This window comes from Amphiprion ocellaris, chromosome 15 (genome assembly GCF_022539595.1).
Source record: "Amphiprion ocellaris isolate individual 3 ecotype Okinawa chromosome 15, ASM2253959v1, whole genome shotgun sequence".
Taxonomy (NCBI): Eukaryota; Metazoa; Chordata; class Actinopteri; family Pomacentridae; genus Amphiprion; species Amphiprion ocellaris.
The window spans coordinates 29663496-29687701 of NC_072780.1; the positions used below are offsets into that span (position 1 = coordinate 29663496).

At 41.8% G+C, this 24206-nt stretch overlaps 1 protein-coding gene across 21 annotated transcripts in view; it reads right to left on the reverse strand.

Annotated features, from left to right (window-relative positions):
- The window catches only part of macf1a (microtubule actin crosslinking factor 1a), a 335093-nt gene that overhangs the window by 75671 nt on the left and 235216 nt on the right, over positions 1–24206 (reverse strand). For all 21 annotated transcript variants that reach the window (XM_055017589.1, XM_035945394.2, XM_055017581.1 and 18 more), the window contains 20 exons: positions 23259–23426; positions 21813–22004; positions 21548–21721; positions 21164–21287; positions 20848–21047; positions 20248–20565; positions 19968–20134; positions 17838–17994; positions 15626–15737; positions 14830–14892; positions 13246–13484; positions 12905–13034; positions 11481–11680; positions 11080–11307; positions 10718–10994; positions 9734–10332; positions 9301–9489; positions 8970–9176; positions 5200–5517; positions 4922–5104 (listed from right to left, as the gene is read on the reverse strand). In XM_055017589.1, coding sequence (XP_054873564.1) covers positions 4922–5104; positions 5200–5517; positions 8970–9176; positions 9301–9489; positions 9734–10332; positions 10718–10994; positions 11080–11307; positions 11481–11680; positions 12905–13034; positions 13246–13484; positions 14830–14892; positions 15626–15737; positions 17838–17994; positions 19968–20134; positions 20248–20565; positions 20848–21047; positions 21164–21287; positions 21548–21721; positions 21813–22004; positions 23259–23426 — 4245 coding nt within the window. The remainder of the gene's footprint in view (positions 1–4921; positions 5105–5199; positions 5518–8969; positions 9177–9300; positions 9490–9733; positions 10333–10717; positions 10995–11079; positions 11308–11480; positions 11681–12904; positions 13035–13245; positions 13485–14829; positions 14893–15625; positions 15738–17837; positions 17995–19967; positions 20135–20247; positions 20566–20847; positions 21048–21163; positions 21288–21547; positions 21722–21812; positions 22005–23258; positions 23427–24206) is intronic.

Below are 24206 nucleotides of genomic sequence, written 5' to 3' on the forward strand. Positions count from 1 at the left end.
TCAAAAAGTCTTAAAATTACCAGTTAAGACTGCAAAATCATTAGGAAAATGTTTGCTAAGGTAACAGATCAAATGAGAAGTTGGATCATTTTCTCATAGACTTCTATACAATCTGGTTTCTTTTTGGAACCTGAGGAATGCGGGTTTAAGGCATTGTTTTTTTAGTGGATATTGTAATAACTTAAATAATTTTTGTGTTTTAAGACCAGTATGTAAGGAACCAGAATTCCCGCTCAGATAAGCTTCTGAGCCACACTGGAGTTGACAGGTAACTTTTCCTTAAACCGTCCTCTGAAGCGCCTCTACCATGAATTTACAACAAAACGCCGCCTCACGAAAACAACCACAATTCGACAAAACAACTCTCACAAACACTTCATCTGAAGGAGGCTTCCATAAGCTTTCATAACACCTCCATACGCTACATGACACCTGACATAAACTTACACAACCATTAGGGATAAAAGACTATTACGTCACTCTTAATGTCAAACTGACATCGTTTTCTAGATTTTATGGCCCACATTATTACATTATTGAGTTTTTATTGCATTTTCGATTGGGTTTTATGGCATTTTGGGTAAATTATTACATTATTGGGAGCTACAGGGGTAGATCAGAATCACCAAAGCTTTTACAATTAACCTCGAACAGGACTTGAATGTTTTTGTCCCAAAATGTGTGACTATTCATCAAAAAGCTGTCAAGATGCGTCACTAAAATCACAAATGTCAATGTCATATCAGTGCAAAAGGAAAACTCAGCAGATCTCCAAAGTTTGTGAAAGTCTGCACAGAGTTTAATGAAAATCCATTTAAAATTTGTTGAGATATTTTTGGTTTGGATAGAAATGGTGAAACAGCTGCTAGTGTTACTAAAAAATATACGTAAAGGTACATTAACAAACATTTTGAGTTCTCTTCTCGACATAAACATTGTACCGTCCGATCATAATATTTACATTACATTATTCTGTATTCGTGTATTTCTTGTTAAATATTTTTTGCAAGCTGCCAACAATAATTCCAGTAAATATTTATAATTTTTCATTAATTTAAAACTAAAAACATTGCTCAAAGACAGACAATGTACCGTAGATTTTTTAGTTTATTGTAAAATTCCTTCACATGAAGTAGGTTATATTGGAAAAAATACAAAATATTTCTCTGCCTCCTTTACTCCCAGTTATTTGGTGCACTGATACACCTGTAAATCTGCTCACTGCCATGATTAATTTAACTCCAAAATATGCACCGGCTTCACACTCTTTGTCTGATCTGGCTCCATTTTCAAGTAGAGTCTATTTATCTTCCCCCAGTTCTCTCTGAATCTCTCCTCTCATCCGTCTCTTCTTGCTTTCAGCAGCTCTTTATCTCTTCTATCTGTTTGTTCTCCGCCACACATTCCCCCGATTGCTCTCATTAAGAGCCCAGCGAGGGGCCAGAAGAAGAGAAAAAACCCCAGAAACATGCAGAGGGATTGAAGAAATATGCAAGCGGAGAGGTTAGTAGGGCAAGAGAGATGCTTCAATATATCCAAAAAGGCTGAGAAGAAAAAAGAAAGAGCAGGAGGATGAGGATGAAGAGAAACAGAAGCAAAAATGTCTCACGAAAAAGATAAAAAAATGTTCTTTGATCCGCCCACACATCTTAACAACAGTGGAGCCGATCGTTCTCCAGGGGACGATGAGGACTCCTGCTAAATTTTTCAAATGCATGAAAATGATTAGCGCACATATCACGAGTCATCAATCATTTTCGAGGAAGCGCGACCTTCTCGGCTGCAGATGGAGGAAAACGGTGTTGAGGCAGTGCGTGGGATTCGTGCGTGCTTCTCCTGAGCTCTCACATACTCGCATCACTGTCTGAAGTAGAAGGATATTACATCATGGTGAGAAAATGTGCTCTTTAATGATAGTAGTCGGAATGAAAGAGTCGTCTGTGTCCGTGAAAAGAGACTAACGTAGTAAAATACAATGGAGGTGCCAGGAAAGCACTTTCCTGGGGCCAGAGAGAGGAATGTCTGCTCAGAGTCGTTTAGGTCTCAGCGCCGAATCACAACAACAAGGAAAGAAATATGCAGCAACAGTTACACAATATGACTGTGCAGATTTTATTTATTTATGCTGATGGCTCAGAATAAAGAATGCATCAACAAATGAAACGGACTCTGTAAACAGTGACTCCTACAGCTGGATAAACTTGTGCAATTTTATCCATTCAGAAAACATTAGTCTCTCCAGCATTTGCTTGTTAGTTTAAATTTGTCGTCAACAATTAGTTGGTTATTGATTTGAGTTTACGATTTCTCTCCGTTTGGTGTTCAGGCACACTGAAAACTGTGGATGGTGACTTTTGGCAAAATAGAACAAGCTTTTTACTTCTTTCTTTGGGGAATTCTGATGGAAAATTTTCACTAATTCTAGTCATTTTAAGGATAAACAAGAACAATCTGACTAATCCCTAAGGGAAATAGTCATTATATGTGGCCTTAAATGACAGGTTTTAATTTTAAAGAGTCCATATTATGCATATTTATAAGTTTATAATCATATTTTGGGCTTGAATGTTTTAAAATTATTTTTCTGATACTGTACATTCCCTGCAGCATCTTCATTTCAACTCTTTCCTCTGTAAGATCATCCTCCTGAATAGTCCAGTCAGCTCTGATTGGTCGGCTAGTTTGCCAAAAGCGAGGCCACACTGGTAACGTACTATAACTCCTTATTGGGATGTAGTTCTAGCAGAAGCAGCTTTAAATCATTTAGGACTGCAAATAAGCAACTCATTCTTTGTTTGTGGCTAAACTAGCTGCCACTCAAGTGTTATGCAAACATGTTACATGATGAAGTAGACAAGTAACAGAGGAGAAGCCTGGATGTAAACGAGGTGTTTCAGGAAGTAAGAAGCAGAGTTTTCTATAATAACTCCTTTTGGTGTGGTATTTAGGCTTTGAAAGCAGCTATGTAACACACTAAAAAAGGGAAAAACAAAACAAAAAGCAGAATATGGGTTCTTTAATATCATTCTGTCCACGAATAGGATGTCTATTACTCCCAATTCTATCTTTAACCTTTACAAAAAATAGTAGACAAGCTTCACATTTATGGCCTCATAATTTAAAAGCGCACTTTTCACATCCTATCTGTTGACATTTTTCCCTTTCACTGACATTTTCTTCCAGTTAGGTGAAATCATCGGTCACTTCGTTGACTTTATCCAATCACGTTTTGAGCATTATGGAAAGATTTTGATTGGCTTAGCTGTTTATATGATGCATTTCCACTCAACATTGTTTTAATCTTGTTTTTAATTTTTCATATTTCATGTCAAGCTGTGTGGTTTTGTGATGATTGACAGATTTTCAATCTTTAATGCTGGATATTTAAAACTTTAAACTACACTTTCTACACAGTGCAAGTTATATTTATATAGTTTAGAGTCCTGTTAATTGGGGTTTCATTTATTCAAGGACAATAGACATTTTTGTTCATTGTAAAACGCATAGATTTCTGTCAGATTGCCTTTACTGTATGCTAACGCTGAACAATTTTTGGAAATAGTATAGAAATCCCTACATGGCCAAGTGCAATATCCAAATCACAGGAGCTGCAAAGTGCCACAACGTACAATTATAAATGACGGATTGCGGTGCGACAGAGATGCCCAGGACTACAAATCACATTCTCCAGACCGAAGGGAACAAGTGGCAAAAATCCCATCATCATTTTTAGATTTGTTTCAGTGGAAAAGAAAAACAAAAATTACCACTAAAATCATGACTCACACTGTAATATCTGACAAAATAATTACACTGATGTTTTTTGCACATCATTCAGTCTTATTACTTTACATAGAGCGATCATGCTTACTGTCATAAACAGTCCCCCTCTTAAAGTGCCATTCTGAGCCAGGAAAAAACTAGTTAGTAAGTTTATATGCACTACTTCTTTCTGGGAGCTGTGTCCTCAGACGGCATCTTGTACTTTGCAATAACCGTCGAATGCTTGAGGTAAAAGCGGCAACAACAACAAAAACAGAAGCAGCACAGTCATTCCTGGTGCTTTAACAGTGCCAAGCTTGTGTTGGCCACAAGAAAAGGAGGCGATGGGAAAGAAAGAGACGTGGATTTGTTCTGGTATCAGATTTAGACTCTTGTCCATCAACACAGCGACAAGGCTAACAAGGTCAGAGGGCTAGGAGGGTGGCACCTGAAAATCATAAAGAGGGAGGGGCATGAAATGTGGCTATTAGAGCAGAGTGTGTTCATGTGTTTGTTGGAAATGTTTAGAGAAACACCGAGAGCATCACAACTACTCCTTTAAAGCAAAAAAGCTGCTTGATTCAGCAGCGTGTCAGGAAGTTCAACGAGACGTGTGACTCAACTAATCACAGTCTCCGAGTCCTCACACACAACACGACACACACATACACACACTCTTACCTCATAGTCTCTGGAGGTATGAGTGAGAGGAAAAGCTCAGATACAGACCTCCTCAGAGGCTCCACATGTATTGAATGTCTCTATTCATGACACAAAGAGCTCTACCCCAAAGCTCATGTTACACCAAAGATTTTCTGTTTATCTGTGCAAATTAATTTCTATGGCATGATGGGAAACGGAGACAGTGACCAGAAACGCATGTAACCTCTTTACCCCCGAGATATTTCAGATTCTTTCATGTCTCGCTCTCCCAATCTAGCGGATATTATAATACAACTCTCTAAGCCAATGATAAATAAATGTGCACTCATCCACACATGCACTGAAGTTCTAATAACCAAACACAACAAAACACTGCAAATCCTCAACAAAAGCACTGACATGAATCATCTGTGACGCTCCGGTGACGACAGAACGGCTGCTTTCACACAAACACACACTTCTTCACACGTCCATGTAAAAAAACAGTCAGTCCTACCTTGAACTCCTGCAGCTGCTGTTTGATCATCTCCACCTCCGTTCCCACCAGGCCCTGAGCGTTCAGCCCTTCTTCTGCTCTTCCCAGCAGGCCTTGCAGCTCAGCCACCAGCCTGTAGAAATCCCGAACCCTGTCTGCAGCATCCTCGATCTGGTCCAACCTGGCCTGACCGCGCTCGCTCAGCTGGAGACAAAAATGAAGGATTTGCTTCACATAAATACATTCAGTCAATAACTGTGTTGAACAACGTCACCGTCAGCTCAGAGTTTTTCACCCACCTTGCCGGCCTGGCGGCTCAGAGCCTCCGTCTCCCTCCTGAGAGCCAGGAGGTCGGGAGAGGAGCCTTCGCGTCGCAGCATGGTGGTGCACTCTGTGGCATGTGCCTCCAGTTCCGTCCTGAGGTTGGCCAGGCGGGACAGGAAGCCCTTGAGAGCGTCGGCCTGAGAGGCCAGAGAGTCGGCATCACGTCCAACAGGACTCAGGGAGTCCAGCTCATCGTCGAGGTCCGCGAGGCGAGAGAAGACGTCCCGAACGTGAGCCTGGACCTCACCGACGCCCTGTAGCCGAGACTCCAGGGAGGAGCAGCACTGTTCAATCTTATGGAGGAGGAAGATTCATCATGAATGAACTTGAATTTTAAAACAAAGTGAAGAACAATTTAAAAAACACTAAATCAAAAGCTTACAAATTCAAAGATTAGCTGTGTTTCCTTATAATTGCCAAGCAAATTCAAGGCAAATTTTTGAAACAAAAATGGAAATGTGAATTAGGCTTCTTTCTATTGAGGTCATATATGGTGAAAATCTATTTTTTTGTGTGTTTTGTGGTTGTTCTAAGCTGTAGATGTAAAATAAAAGCTGTTCACGTTCAGATGTTTACTTCTGCCATTCCTCAAACCTCCCCACAACTGGACTTTTCTTCCTGAAGGAGGCAGGACAGCAGCAGCTCATTGTTTTTCAGAGCAAAACTGTCTGTTTAGAGCAGCACTAAAACCAAGAGCTGGACAGTTATGGTGAAATGAACCATCTCTGCAGTATTTTGAGCTAAAAAACTGAAAGACACACTGTGGAGATGTGAGACTGTGATTAATTTACTAAAATGGGGCACAATACGGGACTTTTAAAGCTGCAGTAAGCAGGAAATTGGAAAAGAATTTGGCCGGTTGCTTGTCAACTGCTAAAAAAAAGACGAAGACAAACTAGACAACTTTGGCATCGAGGAAAGAAAAATGGAGAGAAACCTTCAGGAATGGTTTCAGATATCAGATACGCTTTATTTATTCTTTTACGTTGCTAGTATCAGCCATGTTTTGTGATGTTTGGAGACGAAGAATATGAAAGAAACAGCTGATCAGTCATGTCAGTTAAATGTTGGCTTACTCAGGCCTTATACGAAAAAAGTGTTTTTATCTCCTATTGTATGCTTTTCAAAAAACATCTAAAGTAAATGTGTATATTTTTTTAATCTATCTATTATCTACATTCTTTTCTAATGCGATTTTTCAATATTTGATTTAGATACGTCATAGAAACATGGCCATAGTTTTCCTATTTGTTGTGTTCCTGACATGGAGTGTCGGACTCAGTGAGAAACAATAAGAAATCCACAAAAATGAAAAGTTAGAAAGTTGAAATGTTTTTCACAACACTGGCTGCTTCTTTGGAAATATTTTTGGAGTTAGAAATCTGTGCCAAAGATCAACAAAACCAGAAAATGACGATGAATAGCGCCACAGCGATGATATCCGACTGCCTCTTCAAACTACACATTAATCAGATGAAGAGCAGCCTGTGTGCTAATACTCTCTGTAACAGAACGATGTGTAACCAGACTGGAAGATGATGCAACACAGCAGCAAGTAAAAATAGATTTTTTTTATTCTATGTAGGTGCAAACAGGAGACAGTAGCATTATCTAACCTGATCTGCATCATCTCCTACAGCACTTTTCAATGACATTGGATCGATATTTTCAAAAAAGATAAATAAAACATCTCTGTGACTAATATCTCAGCCTGATGCCTCGATGCTACACACAGGGAGATAGCTGCAACCATAAATGGAATATTTGGAGGCTGGATTGCAGAAAATAGATGCAACAGTGTGGCTGCTGAATTCTTGATGCTCCGGTTTACATTTCACACTTTGATAAAGTGCTGAATGTCCACGCTGACCATATATGACTACTGTAACTGTAATAGCCAAACTGCTCTGACAGCTATCGTTGCTCTGTTCTCTCTCAGCTTGCTGACATTCGTCTGCTCAGCACCTACACACACATTCACCACATCTGACACCCTCCACACAATGACCCGCTGTGTATATATATAGTTCCTCCAGTTGTACAACATCCCTCCACTCCAGCCTGCATAAATCGCCGAGGCTACATTAATTTAAAACCACGATGGCTCCTTTCATCACCCTCCTCTCCTCTTGTTCCGCTCTTTTTCCAACGCAGTTTCCAGGTGGCAGATTCTACACTGATTTAATATGTGGGTCAAGTGTATTTTGGATATTCCCTGACTTTTATTGACCATCCCTGGTCAGGTTTGGGGGGAGGAAGCCCCTAAGAAAATCAACTATGAAAGAATGTACATTGTTCAGGGTTGACACAAAGAATACCAAAAAACTAAATAAAAATACCAGTAAACCACTTCTACTCATCTGAACCTCAACACTGTTCAGTGTCAGAAATGAAACTATACATATACAGTCAGCCAAAATAATGTACACACATCAGGAAAAGAAAAACTTGCATAAATATTTAATTTGTAGAAGTACTTCTATACATATAGATGCCTCTTTCGAAATTTGATCAAATTACGACAACACTGTGCACTGCTGTTCGATGTTTTCCCAACAGATGGCGCTACCCTCATGAATGAAGCATCAACAAGTGACGTCTACAACACAACAGAAATGTCTGGAAGCCAGTGGCCACCACTTTGAGCACCTCTTGTAATTGTAGAGGCCAAAGGTAACTTGTATTAATCTTGTGATGTCTGAATACATTTGGTATTGAAATATTTATGCCAGTTTTTCTTTTCCTGATGTGTGTAAACATTACTTTGGCTGACTCTGTGTATCACTTCAGCACTGACACTGCAAAGTAAAGTAAGGCTCATTAACTCAAACACATCATACAACCTTTTTCTGATGCTTAATACAAAAAGAAAACTTGCACCCTTCTTATTTCCCATGAGTAATCCACAGGAGAAGTCTAACAGAACATCTTGAAAACACTCAATTTTAGGTCTATACCTGCATCCTACATCATGTGAGTCACACTGCAGCATACAAGAAAGGTTTCAAACTGTACAGAATCACTGACAAGAGAACTTTTCACCTCTTTAAAGACACAATAATCAACAAAGTTACCAAAGAGGGTTTAAAAACATGATATATGGTGTAAAACAGCATCAAATGCCTATTTTTTTCTCAAGCTGACATCCCAGAACTTTATGAAAAATGCAAGTTAAAGCAGAACTGTCACTAGTGGAGGTGTTATGCAGCTAAAATGGACTTGTGGTTCAGTCGTAGAAGACAGGCAACATTAATAAGTCTGACCGTCCACTTTGGTAATGAGGACTAACAAGTGTAAAGTTTCTGTTTGGAACCTTGCCTAGACAGACCTCGTTGAGAGACGTCTAGTCTGTAACAACAGACGATGTGCTGATGTTCTGAATAAGTGGACCAGACTGCAGTGCTTTGGCCACAGACTGTAACCTACAGTTTAAGAGTTGTACCTATGCTGTATTTAGTGAGCTGTTTTTCACATTGCAGAAAATCACAACATAGCAATGTCATTTTTTTCCAATATTGCACAGCCCCACTATACATCCACTAATAGAAGGATTTCTATCTAGAGAGGAAGTCTTACAATATTTTAGTTCTCATTGCAGATGCATTTACTTGAGGCATGTTTGATGTGATGATTTGCAAACCTGTGGCGCTACACTCACAAACAGCACAAAGTTCTAAATGCAGTTACACCAATAACAAAAAATTATTTTCCAATCACTTTTCTTGACCATGCTCTCACTCCTCACCTTGTCAGTAACGTCGTCATATCCTTTCTCTGTGTTTTTGGCCTGGTCCTGGAGTCTCTGTGCCCCTTCAGTGCTGCCGCTTGGTGTCTGGGGTGCGTCCTGCACCAGCCCCTGGGCCAGATCTCGGAGGTAAACCACCTGAGGCTGCAGAGATCTCAGACTCTCCTGCTGGCTCCTCAGCCTCTCCAGGCTTTTAGCACTGCACGCCTGAATGGGAGAGAAGTGTGAATGAATCCTTGTGAATTTTCCACGCTGTCACAGCTGGGGTTTGCCCTTTGTTCAACAATTAAATAAAAATGGCAGGAAGTTTGTGACCTATATATGTCAGTACCTGAGGCCCTAGAGCCTCCTGAACTTCAATCTGGTGCTTGGCAGCCTCCAGCCTCCTCTCCACAGCCTGTCGGCCTTCTTCAAACTCCTTCAGGCGGCCGGCCAGCTCCTCCAGCTGAGAGGTTCGGTTATGGAGCCTCTCACCGAGTCCGTCCACTCTGCGGTTCAGCTGGGCTTTCTCATCTCGAACCTACAAAAAAAATGTGTTGCATCAGTTAGTTTTCTTTAGTCACCTAATTTGTAACTCAGTGTTTGACTTTCAAATAACAATAGACCAAAGATGTAATTGTAATATAAATAAATCACGTCTATTATGAGATGTTGTTGACATAGTCAAACAAACTCGTGATAAAAAAGGCCTAAATCCTCTAAGTACAATAATCTAACACTGATGCATCAACACAGTTAAGCAGATGAATGTGTCTCCATCTCACCTCCTCCTCCCCGATGCAGCACTGCTCCAGCAGCTGATCTGCTGCAGAGTTAAAAACCTCAACTAGCGGCTGTCGTCTTTCCAGGTCCAGAGACAAACTTCTGGCTTTCTGCAGGGCTTCATCCAGAGCAGAGGAGTCCAGAGATGGCTGGATTTCTCCATCTTTCTCCTCACACTCTGCTAACCACGGCGTCAGCTCGGCCTTGTGCTGCTGGTAAGTTTCTGCTTTGCCCAGTGTGGTCTTCAGCCGGGCCTCTCGGTCTGAGATTCTGTGGTTCAGTCCCTCCCAGTCCTGCCTCAGGGAGACTAGCCGGGACTGAAGGGCCGAGCGCTCGTCTCCGCCTGCTGGGAGAGTTGCAAGCAGCGATGCTCCCTCCGCCTGGATCAACTCGTAGGAACCTCGCTGGCTGGCGATCCCACGCTGGAGCTCATCTGTCTGTGCCAGCAGCGAGCGGATCGCCTCCGGCCGACAGGGCAGGGAGACGCTGGACGATTCTCTGGAATCCGCCTGCCTGTCGAGCCAAGAACGCAACTCCTCAAACATCTGCTGGAACTGCTGGGTGGACGACAGGGCGGCCTGCAGCTGAGACAAGCCGTCAGCTAGAGCAGAGAAAAGCAGAGCAGAGGGGATTATGAACATAAACACTGAAAAACTATTTCAAACAAAAAGGACAAAGAGGGCTTGGGGAGGTTTTGCTGTATTTATTTCAGTAGATTTGTTAGTAGCATTTTCTTGTAGTCAAAACAGTTTTCCCATAACGGGTTTGGAGGGATTAAGTTTGAAAGGGGATATTGCTGAACAACTTCAAAAGCTTTACTAATGAATGCATTAACATAAATATTCAGTGTAGACGACAAACACACCAAAATACCATCAGTAAACAAAGCAGTGACAAATACTAACAAACCATTTACTGGGAAATAGTAATTTCATGCAAAAACTGGATAAAAACGTCATTTTTTTAACATTTTAAACTCCACAAACCTGCACGGTCCTCTAAACTCCTGAGCGGCCCGCTGACGCTCTCCAGCCGTTTGCTCAGCTCTTCCTTCAGGTAAGGTTCGGCCACGATGGTGCTCAACTCCTGGCAGAGCTTCTCGGCCTCGGCGAGCTCAGTCCGCCTCCTCTCCAGCTCCGAGCGGATCTCTCCGGTTTCCTGCAGGCGACGTTTCAGAGCCTCGGGCTGAGCGCTCAGCGAGGCCTGAGCATCTAACCTCTCGCCCAGAGCAGAAACACTGGAGGACAGTTCTCTGAGCAAAGCCTGAGCAGAACAGGAGGGAGATTAGAGCATTTTACTGTCACAGCAGCAGAGAGATTAAATATTTTTCGATTTAAACTTATCTTACCTGGTAGCGCTCGCTGGTTCCTTGGGCCTGATCGATGTGGTTTGACCTCTGAGTCAGTTTCTTGGTCAGATCCTCCCACTGCTGGGAGATGGAGCCCAGTTCAGTCCGTACCTCCTCCAGGTCCTTGGGGTCCTGAGCAGAGTCACCGGTCTGGGAGAGGATGCCCTCAGCAGACTGGGTGAGCTGGTCGAACTGGGGACGCCTGGTTTCAAACTCACGCAGCATGAACTAAAAGAAAGATGTCAGGAGATGTAAATGCTAATTCAGAGAAACGATCAATCTAAAAAAAAAATCTATCTCTGTACGTGCGTGTTTAAAACAAAGAAGAGTTTGAAGAAAATGTAAATACATTCACATTATTGTCAGTATCTCTGTGATTGTCTACAGTCTGTGCCACACACCTGTACTTGTTGTTTCTGTGTGTTGAGCATGTTTGGGTCGATGCTCAGAGGTCCCAACACGCTCATCATCAGCTCCTTCTCCCTCAGCCACGGGCCCAGCTGATTGGCTGCTGAGGCAAAGCTTCCCAACCTATCAGCACACGTCTCAAGCTCAGTCTGTCTCTGAGCCGCCGTCTGATTGGCTGTTTGCCAGCGAGAGTCTGAGGAAATAATGGAGGCAAAAGTGAAAAACCGAACGAAGAAAATGACAAAATGTTGATTAATGTGTATGTATAGTCCTGAGTGAAAAACTGACAAAACTAAACAGATTGTTTTTCAGAATATTAAGGCTACAGTCAACTGAAGAAAATCCTGGTCAACTGAAATCGTGCCGGCAATAGATTGAGGGTAAAAAGCTGCAGCATATCTCTCAATTTTCCTCCATGCATACTACCTGCAGTCTTATCAGCTTAAATGATACATTTAAAACATATTTACATATTTGCAGCAAATTTAATCATTCTAAGCTGGTTATTTTATACTGAAATGATAAACTTTGAGCAGTTTTTTGTTCTGGCTTTTTATCTGGTTTCCTTTTCAGTGAACATTATTTTTCTTATTACATTTCACAGCATTAAATTCCTATTGTATCAGTGGCACAGATGAAACTAATTTTCTTGAAGAACACTGACAAAACAAATTATTTTTCTTCCACTACTTCTCCTAGTTCATCTGTTTCTTTCCTCTCTTCTTCATATTCTTGGCTTCCAGCAGTTCGTGAGTGCGTTAGTGTGTGTGTACACGCTCAGTCACACAAGGCTTTGAAAAGACATTATGAAATATGAAATATAAAGGCCCCCTTCTTGGATTTCACCTTAAATATTTCTGTCTCGGTTAGCTCATAGGAGGCCCTGGTAAAAATATCAAGCGAGTGAGCGAACAAATAGCTCTGACAGGAACACTTCCCACTCGCTCCCTGGATACTATTGATCTGCCATCGCTCAGAGAAATTAGTACAAATACTGAGGCTCCGTGCTGCTTTCTTTTCAGCCGTTTCCAGCAGAGTGACGAAAGATCCTCCAGTTTTAAGCCATTTTTGCACCTGAAGTTTTCCAGCAGAGTCTACCCTCTGTAGCACTACACACCTTTATTCTTCTGTTGTTCACTTTGTATCTCAAATTTACCAAAACAGACATAAGAACACTTGTCAGGAATCACATTTCTCTAAATGGATTCCCTCAGGCAATGATCCTTGTCTGTATCACTAACATGCATCCACTGTTGCCTCAGGCTCTGACACAATATACTTTCGTGTAAGTCGTGTAAGTACTAGAAAATACTGTAGTGATCCTGCCATTCATCGACAGTTATCTCCAGGTCTGAAAAAGGCTCTGTCTTCTTTAACATTTTTCTGTCATGCCCTCTTTGTCTCCTGCAGCTCATACCTATCTCTTGAAGCTGTTGTCTCCAGGTGTCTGCCTCTGGAGAATCAGGGTTGTCAGCAATCAGTTTCCTCAGTGAGCTCTTCAGTTCCTCCACCTTCCCGGAGTGCTCAGCCAGCTCCGACAGCAAGGCCTGAAGAAAATGAAAGGAAAGAAGTGAATGACGTGACATACTTAGAAAAGCAGCAACTTCAAAATACTGCAGCTATTCCATAACATGACCTCAGAAAAATGTATTTTTTCAGTTCTAAGAGCAGCTATAACACACAACAGATGATTTTGCTGTGTATTCAGCTGAGAAAACAGTCACGCACCATACAGGATCAATAGACCGAGTCCGTTACCTTGTTCTCCTGGGCCTGAGCGCGCACCGCCTCGGGTTTGGAGGGGGAGGCGGTCTGTCCTTGTTTCAAGCTTCGTTCTCTGTCGGTCAACCAGGTCTTGAGCTCTTCAGTGCCCTGCCTGGCCTTCTGCCGGAGCTCCAGTGAGGCCTGCTGCCGATTGAGACGCTCCTTTAACTCCCCACCCAGAGAGTCGTATCGAGCGTTCACATCAGATACTGCGACCTGGAGCTCTGTCAGGTCTGAGGGGGAAAAAGGCACAGAATTTTTTAGCATGTTAGCAAACTTAGGCTGCAAGACAAACAATATTGGTACAAGGCGCGGTCAAAAAGTTCTGGGAGTGTTTGTGGTGTCCGTGCTTGAACAACATCATGTCCATGAGCATGGAACATGTGCAAGAAATGAGCTTCTTGAGCCAGGAGGTTGTATGATACTGCACTAACATCAGGACCTGTGTTACATGGGTTTATGTGACCACTGATGGTTGTACATGGGCAGTTTCTAGACCTCAGAGACCTTCACCATGAGGAGAGAGCAAACATCTCATTCTGTGTCAGTCAGTAGCTGCATGATCCAGCATTCATGTGAAGAATCATCACTGGTGACCAGAGAAGGGTCTGCAGCTACCACCAATAGAAGAAACAGCAGTTTTTACAGTGGACGAGCTGCAGTCTAAAGTCCAAAATCAGACAAGATACATCAGGTCAGCAGCACCAGCGGCATGTTTGTTGTTTCTTTAACAATCATGCAGTTGTACACCAGGAATTAATGTTCTAGATTTGGACTGTCAGAGTTCTACAGTAACATCCTGAGGTGTCTGAGGGAGAATATTCAGCGTGAAAGACTTTAACTGATTATACACTGTTTTTTGGCAACAGCAACACTATCGTCTTTCTCCATTTGGCTCCCTGTGACCCAAAACAACATTTAAGTTGGAGGGTTACTGTTTTGACACAGGTGAAGAGAATCAATGATGGTGCTTGACTTCAGGAGTGTCCCAGAAGTGCTGCATCGCTTTACTTTAACAGGTCTATAGATTTAAATCAGGTATGGATTTTTCTGTAATATAGGCAGTCTCAGAACTTTTTGAATGCACTTTGCAAAGCAGAAACAGTAGAGCTCGGACCAACGAGGACAGCAAGCCAATAAACACTTTCACTGTACAGAAAACATCAGTTCTGACTGGGGTAAATTAAAGCAACATAGATAAAGAGAGTAACCGTATTTTTCCAGACTAACAAACGTGCCAATCTGACAGATGTTTTGCATGGACAGAAAGCTGACAGGGACATGACGGTACAGAAAGTGGTAAATCAGAGAACATTGCTGTAATCTCTTAAAGACACACTGATGCAGGTGGTGGAAGTTAATCACAGACACCCATTTAACTGCGTAGAGTCTTGAATCTTTTAAAAATGGGTAAAAATTCAGTGCTGTAATTAATATTTGGGTTTTTTTCAGTGTGAATGCTGCAGTAATGTCACACTTTATAACAAATGGTGAGTGAATAGACCCCACAGGGTTGATAAAGAGGGATCAGAGAAGAAGGACAGAAAAAGAAAGGACAGAGCTGGAGGGAGAGCTCACCTTTACAGGTGTGAATGCCATTGACACTGCTGGGACCTGCTGAGCCATTGATCTGAGGAGCACCTGGGAGAGAGACACACAGCCGACTGAGTACAACATACAGGCACCATCGCACAAACAAAACAGGGCGACCGATGAACCGAGACGGTAAAAAGTTCTGACATAGTTGCTCAACAGTAGGAGAAAGATCCACAGACACAGAAACATTTCAGCGAACGACACTCGGAGGAACTGAGAATGTTGGAAAAAGTAGCAGAAACGGACATCAGTGAGGGAAAACATGGAGGATATTCACCATCTTTACATAAAACAGGAATTAAATGCATATAATGGAAAGTTATATTGACATTTGTGTAATTTGTCTGCTTCATCAAAATTTTACTTGATCTGTATAATAATGTCTTACCCACAGTTTTTGTGGTATTTAACCCTCGTTCAATTTCAAAGCCTGCATGTTAAATGTTTAAGATGTTTGCATTTCCTCCATATTTCTTGATTATTTAAATCTGCCATCATAGCTTAGCCGTATCCCAGTAAATCACCATGACAGAACCGATTCAATGTAAATTCACCGTGTTTTTGTCTTCTTCCTGCTCCTCTTTATTCATGTTTTTCATTCTTGAGTTTCTCTCAGGTGAAATCATTTTTTAAAATTCCTTTGTGAGTTTTTTCATCCCACCTCCATCATCTGTAAATCTCACCTAAACTCTCTCATGCAAGAAATAACTCATTTAAACTGAGTGGGAGTGGGAGAATGATTCTGTTTGGTAATCCTTCCATCACTCCTTGTTCTTACCGGTTTTGGTCTGAGGGGCGGTGATGTCGATGATGAGGGACTCCAGCTCGGAGCCAGACTTGTTCAACTCTTGAACTCTGGATCCCTGTGACTCCCAGTCTTTCAGCAAGTCCTGAAGCCACAAAGCATTTTAGTGAATCATTAAGCGTTGATAAAACTCGATGCAGTCGTTGGCTTCATTTTTTTTTTTTTTCAGTGCCTGAGGAAGGTTTCCCTACCAGAGGAAGCTTTCTCTTCAATGTCTTTCCAACATTTAAATTTTAAAAAATGACTCTTTCAGGTCATAGTGAAAACAGATTTCTACAAAGTTAGGTCAATTATTTAAAAATATTAAATGTAAAATAAGGGTTTGCATAATTATTTAACCCCCTGAGGTTAATATTTATTAGATGTGCCTTTGGACACAGTTACAGCGCTGAGACTGTGTTGGTCTCAATCAGCCCGAACATCTGGATGCTGCAATTTTACCCAGACTCTTCTTTACAAAACTGTTCAAATTCTGTCACTTAGCCCGAGGATCATAAGTGAATCAGGGTGTCCTCCAGGATTTCTCTATACTTTGCTGCATTCATTTAACCTCTACAAGCTTTCCAGGGTCTGCTGCCCAGAAGCATCCCAACATCATGATGCTGCCACCACCATGCTTTACATCATGATGCTGCCACCACTGTGCTTCACATCATGATGCTGCCTCCACCGTGCTTCACATCATGATACTGCCACCACCATGCTTCACATCATGATACTGCCTCCACCATGCTTCACATCATGATGCTGCCACCACCGTGCTTCACATCATGATACTGCCACCACCATGCTTTACATCATGATGCTGCCACCACCGTGCTTTACATCATGATGCTGCCACCACCGTGCTTCACATCATGATGCTGCCACCACCGTGCTTCACATCATGATGCTGCCACCACCGTGCTTCACATCATGATGCTGCCACCACCGTGCTTCACATCATGATGCTGCCACCACCGTGCTTCACATCATGATGCTGCCACCACCGTGCTTCACATCATGATGCTGCCACCACCGTGCTTCACATCATGATGCTGCCACCACCGTGCTTCACATCATGATGCTGCCACCACCGTGCTTCACATCATGATGCTGCCACCACCGTGCTTCACATCATGATGCTGCCACCACCGTGCTTCACATCATGATGCTGCCACCACCGTGCTTCACATCATGATGCTGCCACCACCATGCTTCACATCATGATGCTGCCACCACCGTGCTTTACATCATGATGCTGCCACCACCGTGCTTCACATCATGATGCTGCCACCACCGTGCTTCACAGTGGGGATGGTGCATTAGTGATGATGTGCAGTATTTGGTGTCTGCAAAACATAGCATCTAGTCTGATGTCACCAGACCAACACACTTTCTTCTAGTTGACTTCAGATTCTCCGACATGCCTTCTGGCAAACTCTAGTCCAGACTTAATATGAGCATTTTTCAACAGAGTCTTTCTCTTTGTCTCATAAATCTTTGAATGAAGAAGAACAGCCAACTGTTGTTGTATGAACAGTGTCTCCCATCTCAGTCACTGAAGTTTGTAACTCCTTCAGAGGAGTCATAGGTGTCTTGGTGGCCTCCCTCACTAGTCTATTTCAGTTTTTGATGACAACCTACTATACACGGAATTACACGTGCTGTATTCCTTCCATTTCTTAATGATGGATTTAACTGGACTCTAAGGACATTCAGTAACTTGGAAATATTCTTGTATCATCATCAGACTTATGCTTTCCAGTAACCTTTTCACAGAGCTGCTTAGAGTGTTCTTTTGTCTTCATGGAGTAGTTCTAGCCAGGAGTATTGATTCACCAGTGACTGGACCTTCCAGATACAGGAGTCTTTATATTATGCACTTAGATGTTCTCCATTTTACTAACTGTGTGACTTCTAGAACCAGCTGGCTGCATATGTGTTAAATTAGGTGAGTCACTTTAATGGAGGTGAATACTTATGCAATCACATATTTTATGTGTATTTTATTAGCAGAGATTAGTAGAAATCTGTTTCCACTTTGGCATGAAAGAGTCTTTTTTTGTAAATTCCTGTCAAGAAAGTCAAATTAAATTGACCATGATTCAACACTGGCAAGCAATATAAAGGGAAAACATCCAAAGGCGGTGGTTATTTTTTTTTATAGGCACTGTAAGTTGTTCATTAATCATTAGACAAACACCTTGAGCTGCTGGACTCTCCTCTGCAGGCCCTCAGTGTTGAGGCTGGCCTCCTTGGAGGGCAGCTGGTCCTGTGCAGTCTGAAGCCACCTGACTAGGGAGCCGGAGAGGCCGCGGAACTGAAGCAGCTGCTGCTCACAGGCCTGAATGGCAGCAAACCTGTGTGAGGGGGAGGAAGAGGACAATGTGAAGAGCATCAAGGGAAGGGAGGGAGCGGTAGCAGGGAGGATGAAGAGGAGTTGTGTGAAGGAGGAGAAGAAAAGAGAAAGAAGAGAATATTCCGCTTAAAACCACATATTTATGCTGTCAGTTCAAAACACAGCAATTGTATGATCTCTTCTGAATGGGTTTGGATAATATTCTCTAAAAGAAGAATACACAAAGCACTGTTGACAAGAAGCATTCAAGGTCCACGCTGGCCTCCAGGCAGCATTAACACAGCCTTGACCTCCCTCTCTTTGTACGTGATCTGTCTCGAGCTCCGGCTGGAAAAGTGCTGACTGCCTGCAGACAAAACAGCTCGGAGAAGTTGTCTGGCATGGAGCAGTATCATTATCATGCTGCTATTTTCTCTCCCGCGGGATTCAAGGCTGGGAGTTATCTGAGAGGGCAGTTTATAGGACGGACAATGAGCCATATGAACTCTGCTTATATTAGTACCAGGGCTTACTCAACAGCTCCCATGTGTATTCTGTACAGTAAAATCATGCAACAGAGTAAATAATCCTCTTTATCATGCTTGGTCTGCTCCACCAAACAGCAGCCTACTGACAGACATGTTTCAGAAATTGCATTCTTCTTTTCTTAATATCTGTACAGGCATTAATAAAATATACCGCTGGTCAGCATTTGATGGTTGATTTACCACAAGCGGCTCACCAAACTGAAATGTAATCCAATAAATCTGCGCCAGACTGATGGTATTTATAAATTCTCAGCCACCCGCTGACAGGCTTCAAGTGTGCCTGCTCACTGATACCACGTCAAATGGTGTCGGCATAGCAACCGGTGCTTCATGAAGGTTACGGATTTAGAAAACAAATTTTGGAAATGCCTGAGGTGTAGCATGTTCCACACAGAAGATCGTAATGAAGTTTAAACGCATATCTGCAAATAATCACAACTCATCTTCTGGAAATCGCTTTCAGTCTCAGGGATTTTCTGATTCGATTCCAGTCAGAAAATAGTTGACCCCTGTTAGATTTGAACAAGTGGGACTAAATATTATCCAACTGAAGATGCAACAGATTACTAACAGACTGTATCTGGTGCCCTCTAGTGTATTTTATAGTGAACTGTGCAAATAATAGGAATTAAAGAGGCCAAATTGTGCACATTTACAGGTTCAAGACTGTATTTTGGGGACTACAAGAATATGTTTGTGTGCTTTAATAAAAAAACAAACACATTCATTTTTTCATACTGTATATTGCAGCACTAAACTAACAACCAAACTAGTTCTTGATTGGTGTTATGCAAATATATTACATGGTGACCGAGATATGTATCAGTAGAAAAGTCTGGAGTCTAAATAAAGCATTTCAGGCAGGTAAGGGGCAAAGCTTTCTGTGGGAAGGAATATCTCCATGTAGTGTGGATTTTGTTTTTTATAAGTTTGTAGATCTTTATAAAGCACAAAAATCAGCTATATAACACACTAAAGGAGAGAGAAACCCCCTAGAAAATCATGCAAACTACTCCTATTTCGAAATCTAACCTTTATACAAAATAATGTATTTCTTTCAAAAGAAATTAGTCTTGAATCTGTAAATTTGCCCCTTTATAGCCTACGTAGAGAAAACAGACTTGGTGCATAGAGTAGAAGCACCTGGGGATGTATAAGTTGCCCTCTGTGTACGTTAGTATAAGATGTACCTGTACCTCAACTGAAATATCTGTAGTGTTGTTATTTACTTTTCTTTTTTCTTTTATTTTTCTAAACTCTTTTTATGTATTTCTAGGTAGGGTGGGGAGGATTACTTGGGTGGGTGTGTTAATTTCTGGTTTACTGAAATAGAGATGCACACGTTGACAGATATCTGTTAAATGTAAGTTCATTAAATAATGCAAAATTAACATTGATAGTTCATATTCATGGCTGTTTTTCACTTATTGTTTGATGACATTTTTACCTTTCGTTAACATTTTCCTCCAGCTGGGTGAACTCATCAGTCACCCCTTTGACTTTGTCCAATAAGCTTTGAGTGTTATTGAAGGCTTTTGATTGGCTGAGCTCAGTGCCGATGTTGCAGAAGGACTTCAGCTGACCGGATTCCTGCTCCAGCTCAGATCTGACCTCCTGAGAAAAAGATGCATGGACAACAAAGTTGGATTGACTGACAGCTTTGAAACCACTGATATCTTTACATGTTGCAGATGACTCATCGATGACAATATGATCACATTTCTAACCTCCACAGTCTGTCTGTAGTCGTCCACGCTGCGGTCCGGTTGTCCCACAGGGCTCAGGGCCTTCAGCCTGCTCTGGGTAAACACCTGGAGGTCGGTTCCCAGCCTCTCGTAGTTCTCCAACCTGGGCAGCAACCCTTTGAGCTCGGCCTCCCTCTCAGCCTGGCTGGCCTGAGCTGCAGTGTAGCGCTGAGTCAGTTCATCCAAACTCCCCTGCAGGCCTGAAGCTGTGGAGGCGTCGGAGCTCTGAAGGAGTTTAGAAATGGAGTCCCGCGTTGCTTCTACACTGCCCTGCCTGGACAGCAGCTCCTGTCGAAGTTTCTGGAGGAGGAAGAGGAGATGATGGATTTAACAAATGAGATGTGAAATAAAATGATTCATAGATGTGACAATGAAAGACGTGCAGTGATTTTTTCACTAAGAAGACCTGTTTGGAGAACACTGTAGCTAAAATTCCATTTTCAAGGGTGAACATCTTGATTTAAAATAAGCAGAAGCCATTTAAGTTGGCTGCCATTTTTAATTTATAATTTCTTTTCCACATTTGAGCTGGGACTTGATTATTGATAAAAACCTGCATAATTATTCTGGTTATGATCCTACCTGGTTCTGAGTCAGGATGTCTTGTACAGCCTGTGCAGTCGGCTCTACTGGTCCGGGGTTCAGAACCAGTTTGTCCAACCAGCTCAGCAGCCCCTTCAGACCCTCCTGGACGCTGACCGACTGGGCCACAGCTGTCTGCAGCTGCTCGGCCCGTTCTGAGACGGACGTAGACAGCGAGCCGAACCTTTTCTCTAAACCGTCTGAACACAAAAGGAGCAAGTAGTGAGTGATTGCTGTCATAAACTGAGACAAAATGCAAAAAGCAAGAGCTCCAACGTAGGCTCAGTGATTAAAACTAACGACCAGATGAAGTTACCTGCTGCACAGAGGATGTCAACAGCTTTCAGAGAAGGAGATTCGTCTGTGCTGACCAGATCTCTTCCTGCTCTCTTCACCTTCTCCAGCTGCACCGAGCGCTCGGCCAGTTCGTCCTGAAGCAGCTACAGACAGACAACACACTCATAATCACAATTCAATCATCTTTAAAGCTGACAAATGATTCTTACACCTGTCAATGTTTCCAACAGTCCATTTTAGCTTTACACCGTCTTTTCAGAGGTGACTCGAATTAATGAATTTAAAATTTTTGGTTCAACAATTAGGCTACATCACTGATTTTTCAAGCCTCTGAAGCTCATATTTGCTCGTTTACTTTCACTTTGTGTGTATTTCAGTGAATGTCTGCTACTGTGAGCTTCACCTGTACTTGTCGTAGTGTGTTCTGCAGGTTCTGAGGGTCTGTTTCCCCGCTGGGCTTGGCGATGCTTTGGTTCTGTTCCTGAGTGCTGAGCCACGAGTGGAGGGAGACGACCTCGTCCTGGTATTGCTGGTATCGTTCCAACAGGCCTGACAGACGGCCGCCCAGCTCTGTTGACTGCACACAGAAAACAGATTATTTCAAATAAATATGTAGATTGAAGGAAAAGAAGTGAAAAAAATGATACGTAGAATATTAGTGTCCTCACCTTGGTGTGTAGTGTCGTGTATCTATGGTTCGCATCCTGCAGTTTGTCAGTTACCAGCTGCTTGGTGCCGTCCAGAGCCGGATCTGAACCACCGACCTGCTCCAGAGCTCCTTGAACCGAGTCCAGAACCTTCTGACCGGAGATGGAGACGAATCGCAGGTCGGCCTTGTGGCAAATTACATCCTCAGCAAGCTGGAAATACAGAAACAGTCCCAGGTCAGATACTGCATGTGTGTCTGAATGTAAATGGGAAGCATGACAGAGATCGGCAGGTCACTAGTTCAAATTCCAGGACTTGGGTGGGAAAAAATGTGTAAAGAAAGCACATTAAACACTGTAAATCTGATGTCAGGGGACTCTTAACAAGAAAATAATCTTAAACTAGGGTTTCTCAGATGAGAGAATGTGATTGTGAGGCCATGTCGAGGCATATGGATGGATGGAAACTCTTCTCCCACCGATAATTAACAGTGGAAAAAGAAGAAAAAAAAACACGGTTGGGCAGTACGTGCTTTTAATTTGTTTCCAGTTGCAGCGAGTGATATTTCTCAGCCCATTTACTCCGCTTCGAGGCAGACTCGGCCGATTTAATCGAAGCGTGGAGGCGCAGGGCCAGCGGCTCCAGACCTGCAACCTTCAAATTAATAAGAGTTATGTTGTCTGGACAATTTCACGCTCAATAATGAGAAGCAGAATTCACACTGTTCCAGCAGCAAACTTCTGGTTTCGTTTAGAGAGGGAGGCAATATTTTAACGGTGTGCAGCTGCTAATAATTTCTCTGCCTCGTGGCGACATTAATGTCTTTATCTGCAGCTCTTGTTTCGATATTTTATCAGTATCACAGTTTGACATGGTCTGACATGACAGAGCAGCTTCTTCTTATGGAAATGACCCCAAACATACACAGTAAAGCTGATTTATACTCCTGAGTCCGACTCAACAGAGCATTTATCCCTCTGCACTAGTGTGTTTATTAAACACTAGGTAGAGGTAGTGTTTCTGTTCCACTGTTGTGAGTTTTTTATGTATTTAAAACACATACAAAACTACACTATGGTGACTGAGCTGATATGCTGCAGTTGGAGCTAATAAATGTGGGAAAATAGTTACTTTCACTGACATTATTGCAATGCATATGAAAGAGAAGAACTGGTTGAGTCTATACACAGATTGGTGGAGCTATAAATATACGTTCTTGCATTTTTATTATGAGCAAGCCAGACAGTTATAGACACCTGCATATTACATTGAGTTTCACTGAGTCTTTATCTACACTGCATGTTACTACCAAGCAGTTTGCAGCCTGCATTGCTGCAGTTTACTCCTATGTTTCTCAGGAGTTACCTGTCAAACGACAGTGAAGATTTAACGCAGAAGCTTGAATGTAGCTAAATGCTTGTGATTTTCTGAGTAAGTTTTCTGTAATTAACGTGTATTTTCTGCACCTTTCTGTGCTCTTCCAGTCGGCCTTTCAGTCCCTGTGCGTCAGTTTCTCCTTCCCCCAGAGCACGTAGCTCCTGTTCGTTTTGTTCCAGCCAGGTGCCCAGACTTCCGTGTTCCTGCAGGAATTTAGTCAGTTCATCCTTCAGAGCCTCAGATTTCCTCAGACGGTCCTGTAAGAAACAGAGCAGTCAGTTACTGTCACAGCAATAATATCAGAAAGATGTTTAAATACAGTGGAAACATTCATCAGCACCACTGACATGTAAAAGCTGTTTTCACCTTGTTTCTTAGCCAGTGTTAATTTGATAATACATAATGGGAAATAACATCAACGGCAACATTATTAAGTCAAATCTTTAGATTTTTGAGGGTTTTCTGTATCATTTTATACACTTTAATTTATAAATTAGTCAAGTAAGTTAGTAGAGTATATCAGATTCTAGGATCTTAACCCTAATATTTATGTAAGTCTGGTGCATTTTTATCCTTTATATTTAAATTAGTCAAGTATATTTGTATAATAAATACTTCTGTACAATTTCAACCATAATATTAAAATTAGTCAAGTAACGTTACATATTATTGTTGAGTCTTAACCTTAATGTAAAGGAGGGTACATTTGTATTACATAGAACACTGTTGGGGCTTACCCCTCCAAAAAAAGTTAGGCGAGCTAATTTGGACATATAACATTACTGGATCTTAATAATTAATATCTCCATAAGTCAGGTAATTTGCATAATAAATAATATTGTGCAATTTTATCCACAATATTTAAATTTGTCAAATTAATATATTTCATATTGTTGGGTGGTAACCTTTATATTTAAATTAATCTGTTAAATTTGATTATATATAATATTGTAGGGTCTAAACTATTTAAATTTGAAGAATAAATAACAATTTAGGATTTCAACCTTAATATTCAAAATAATCAGGCAAACTTATGA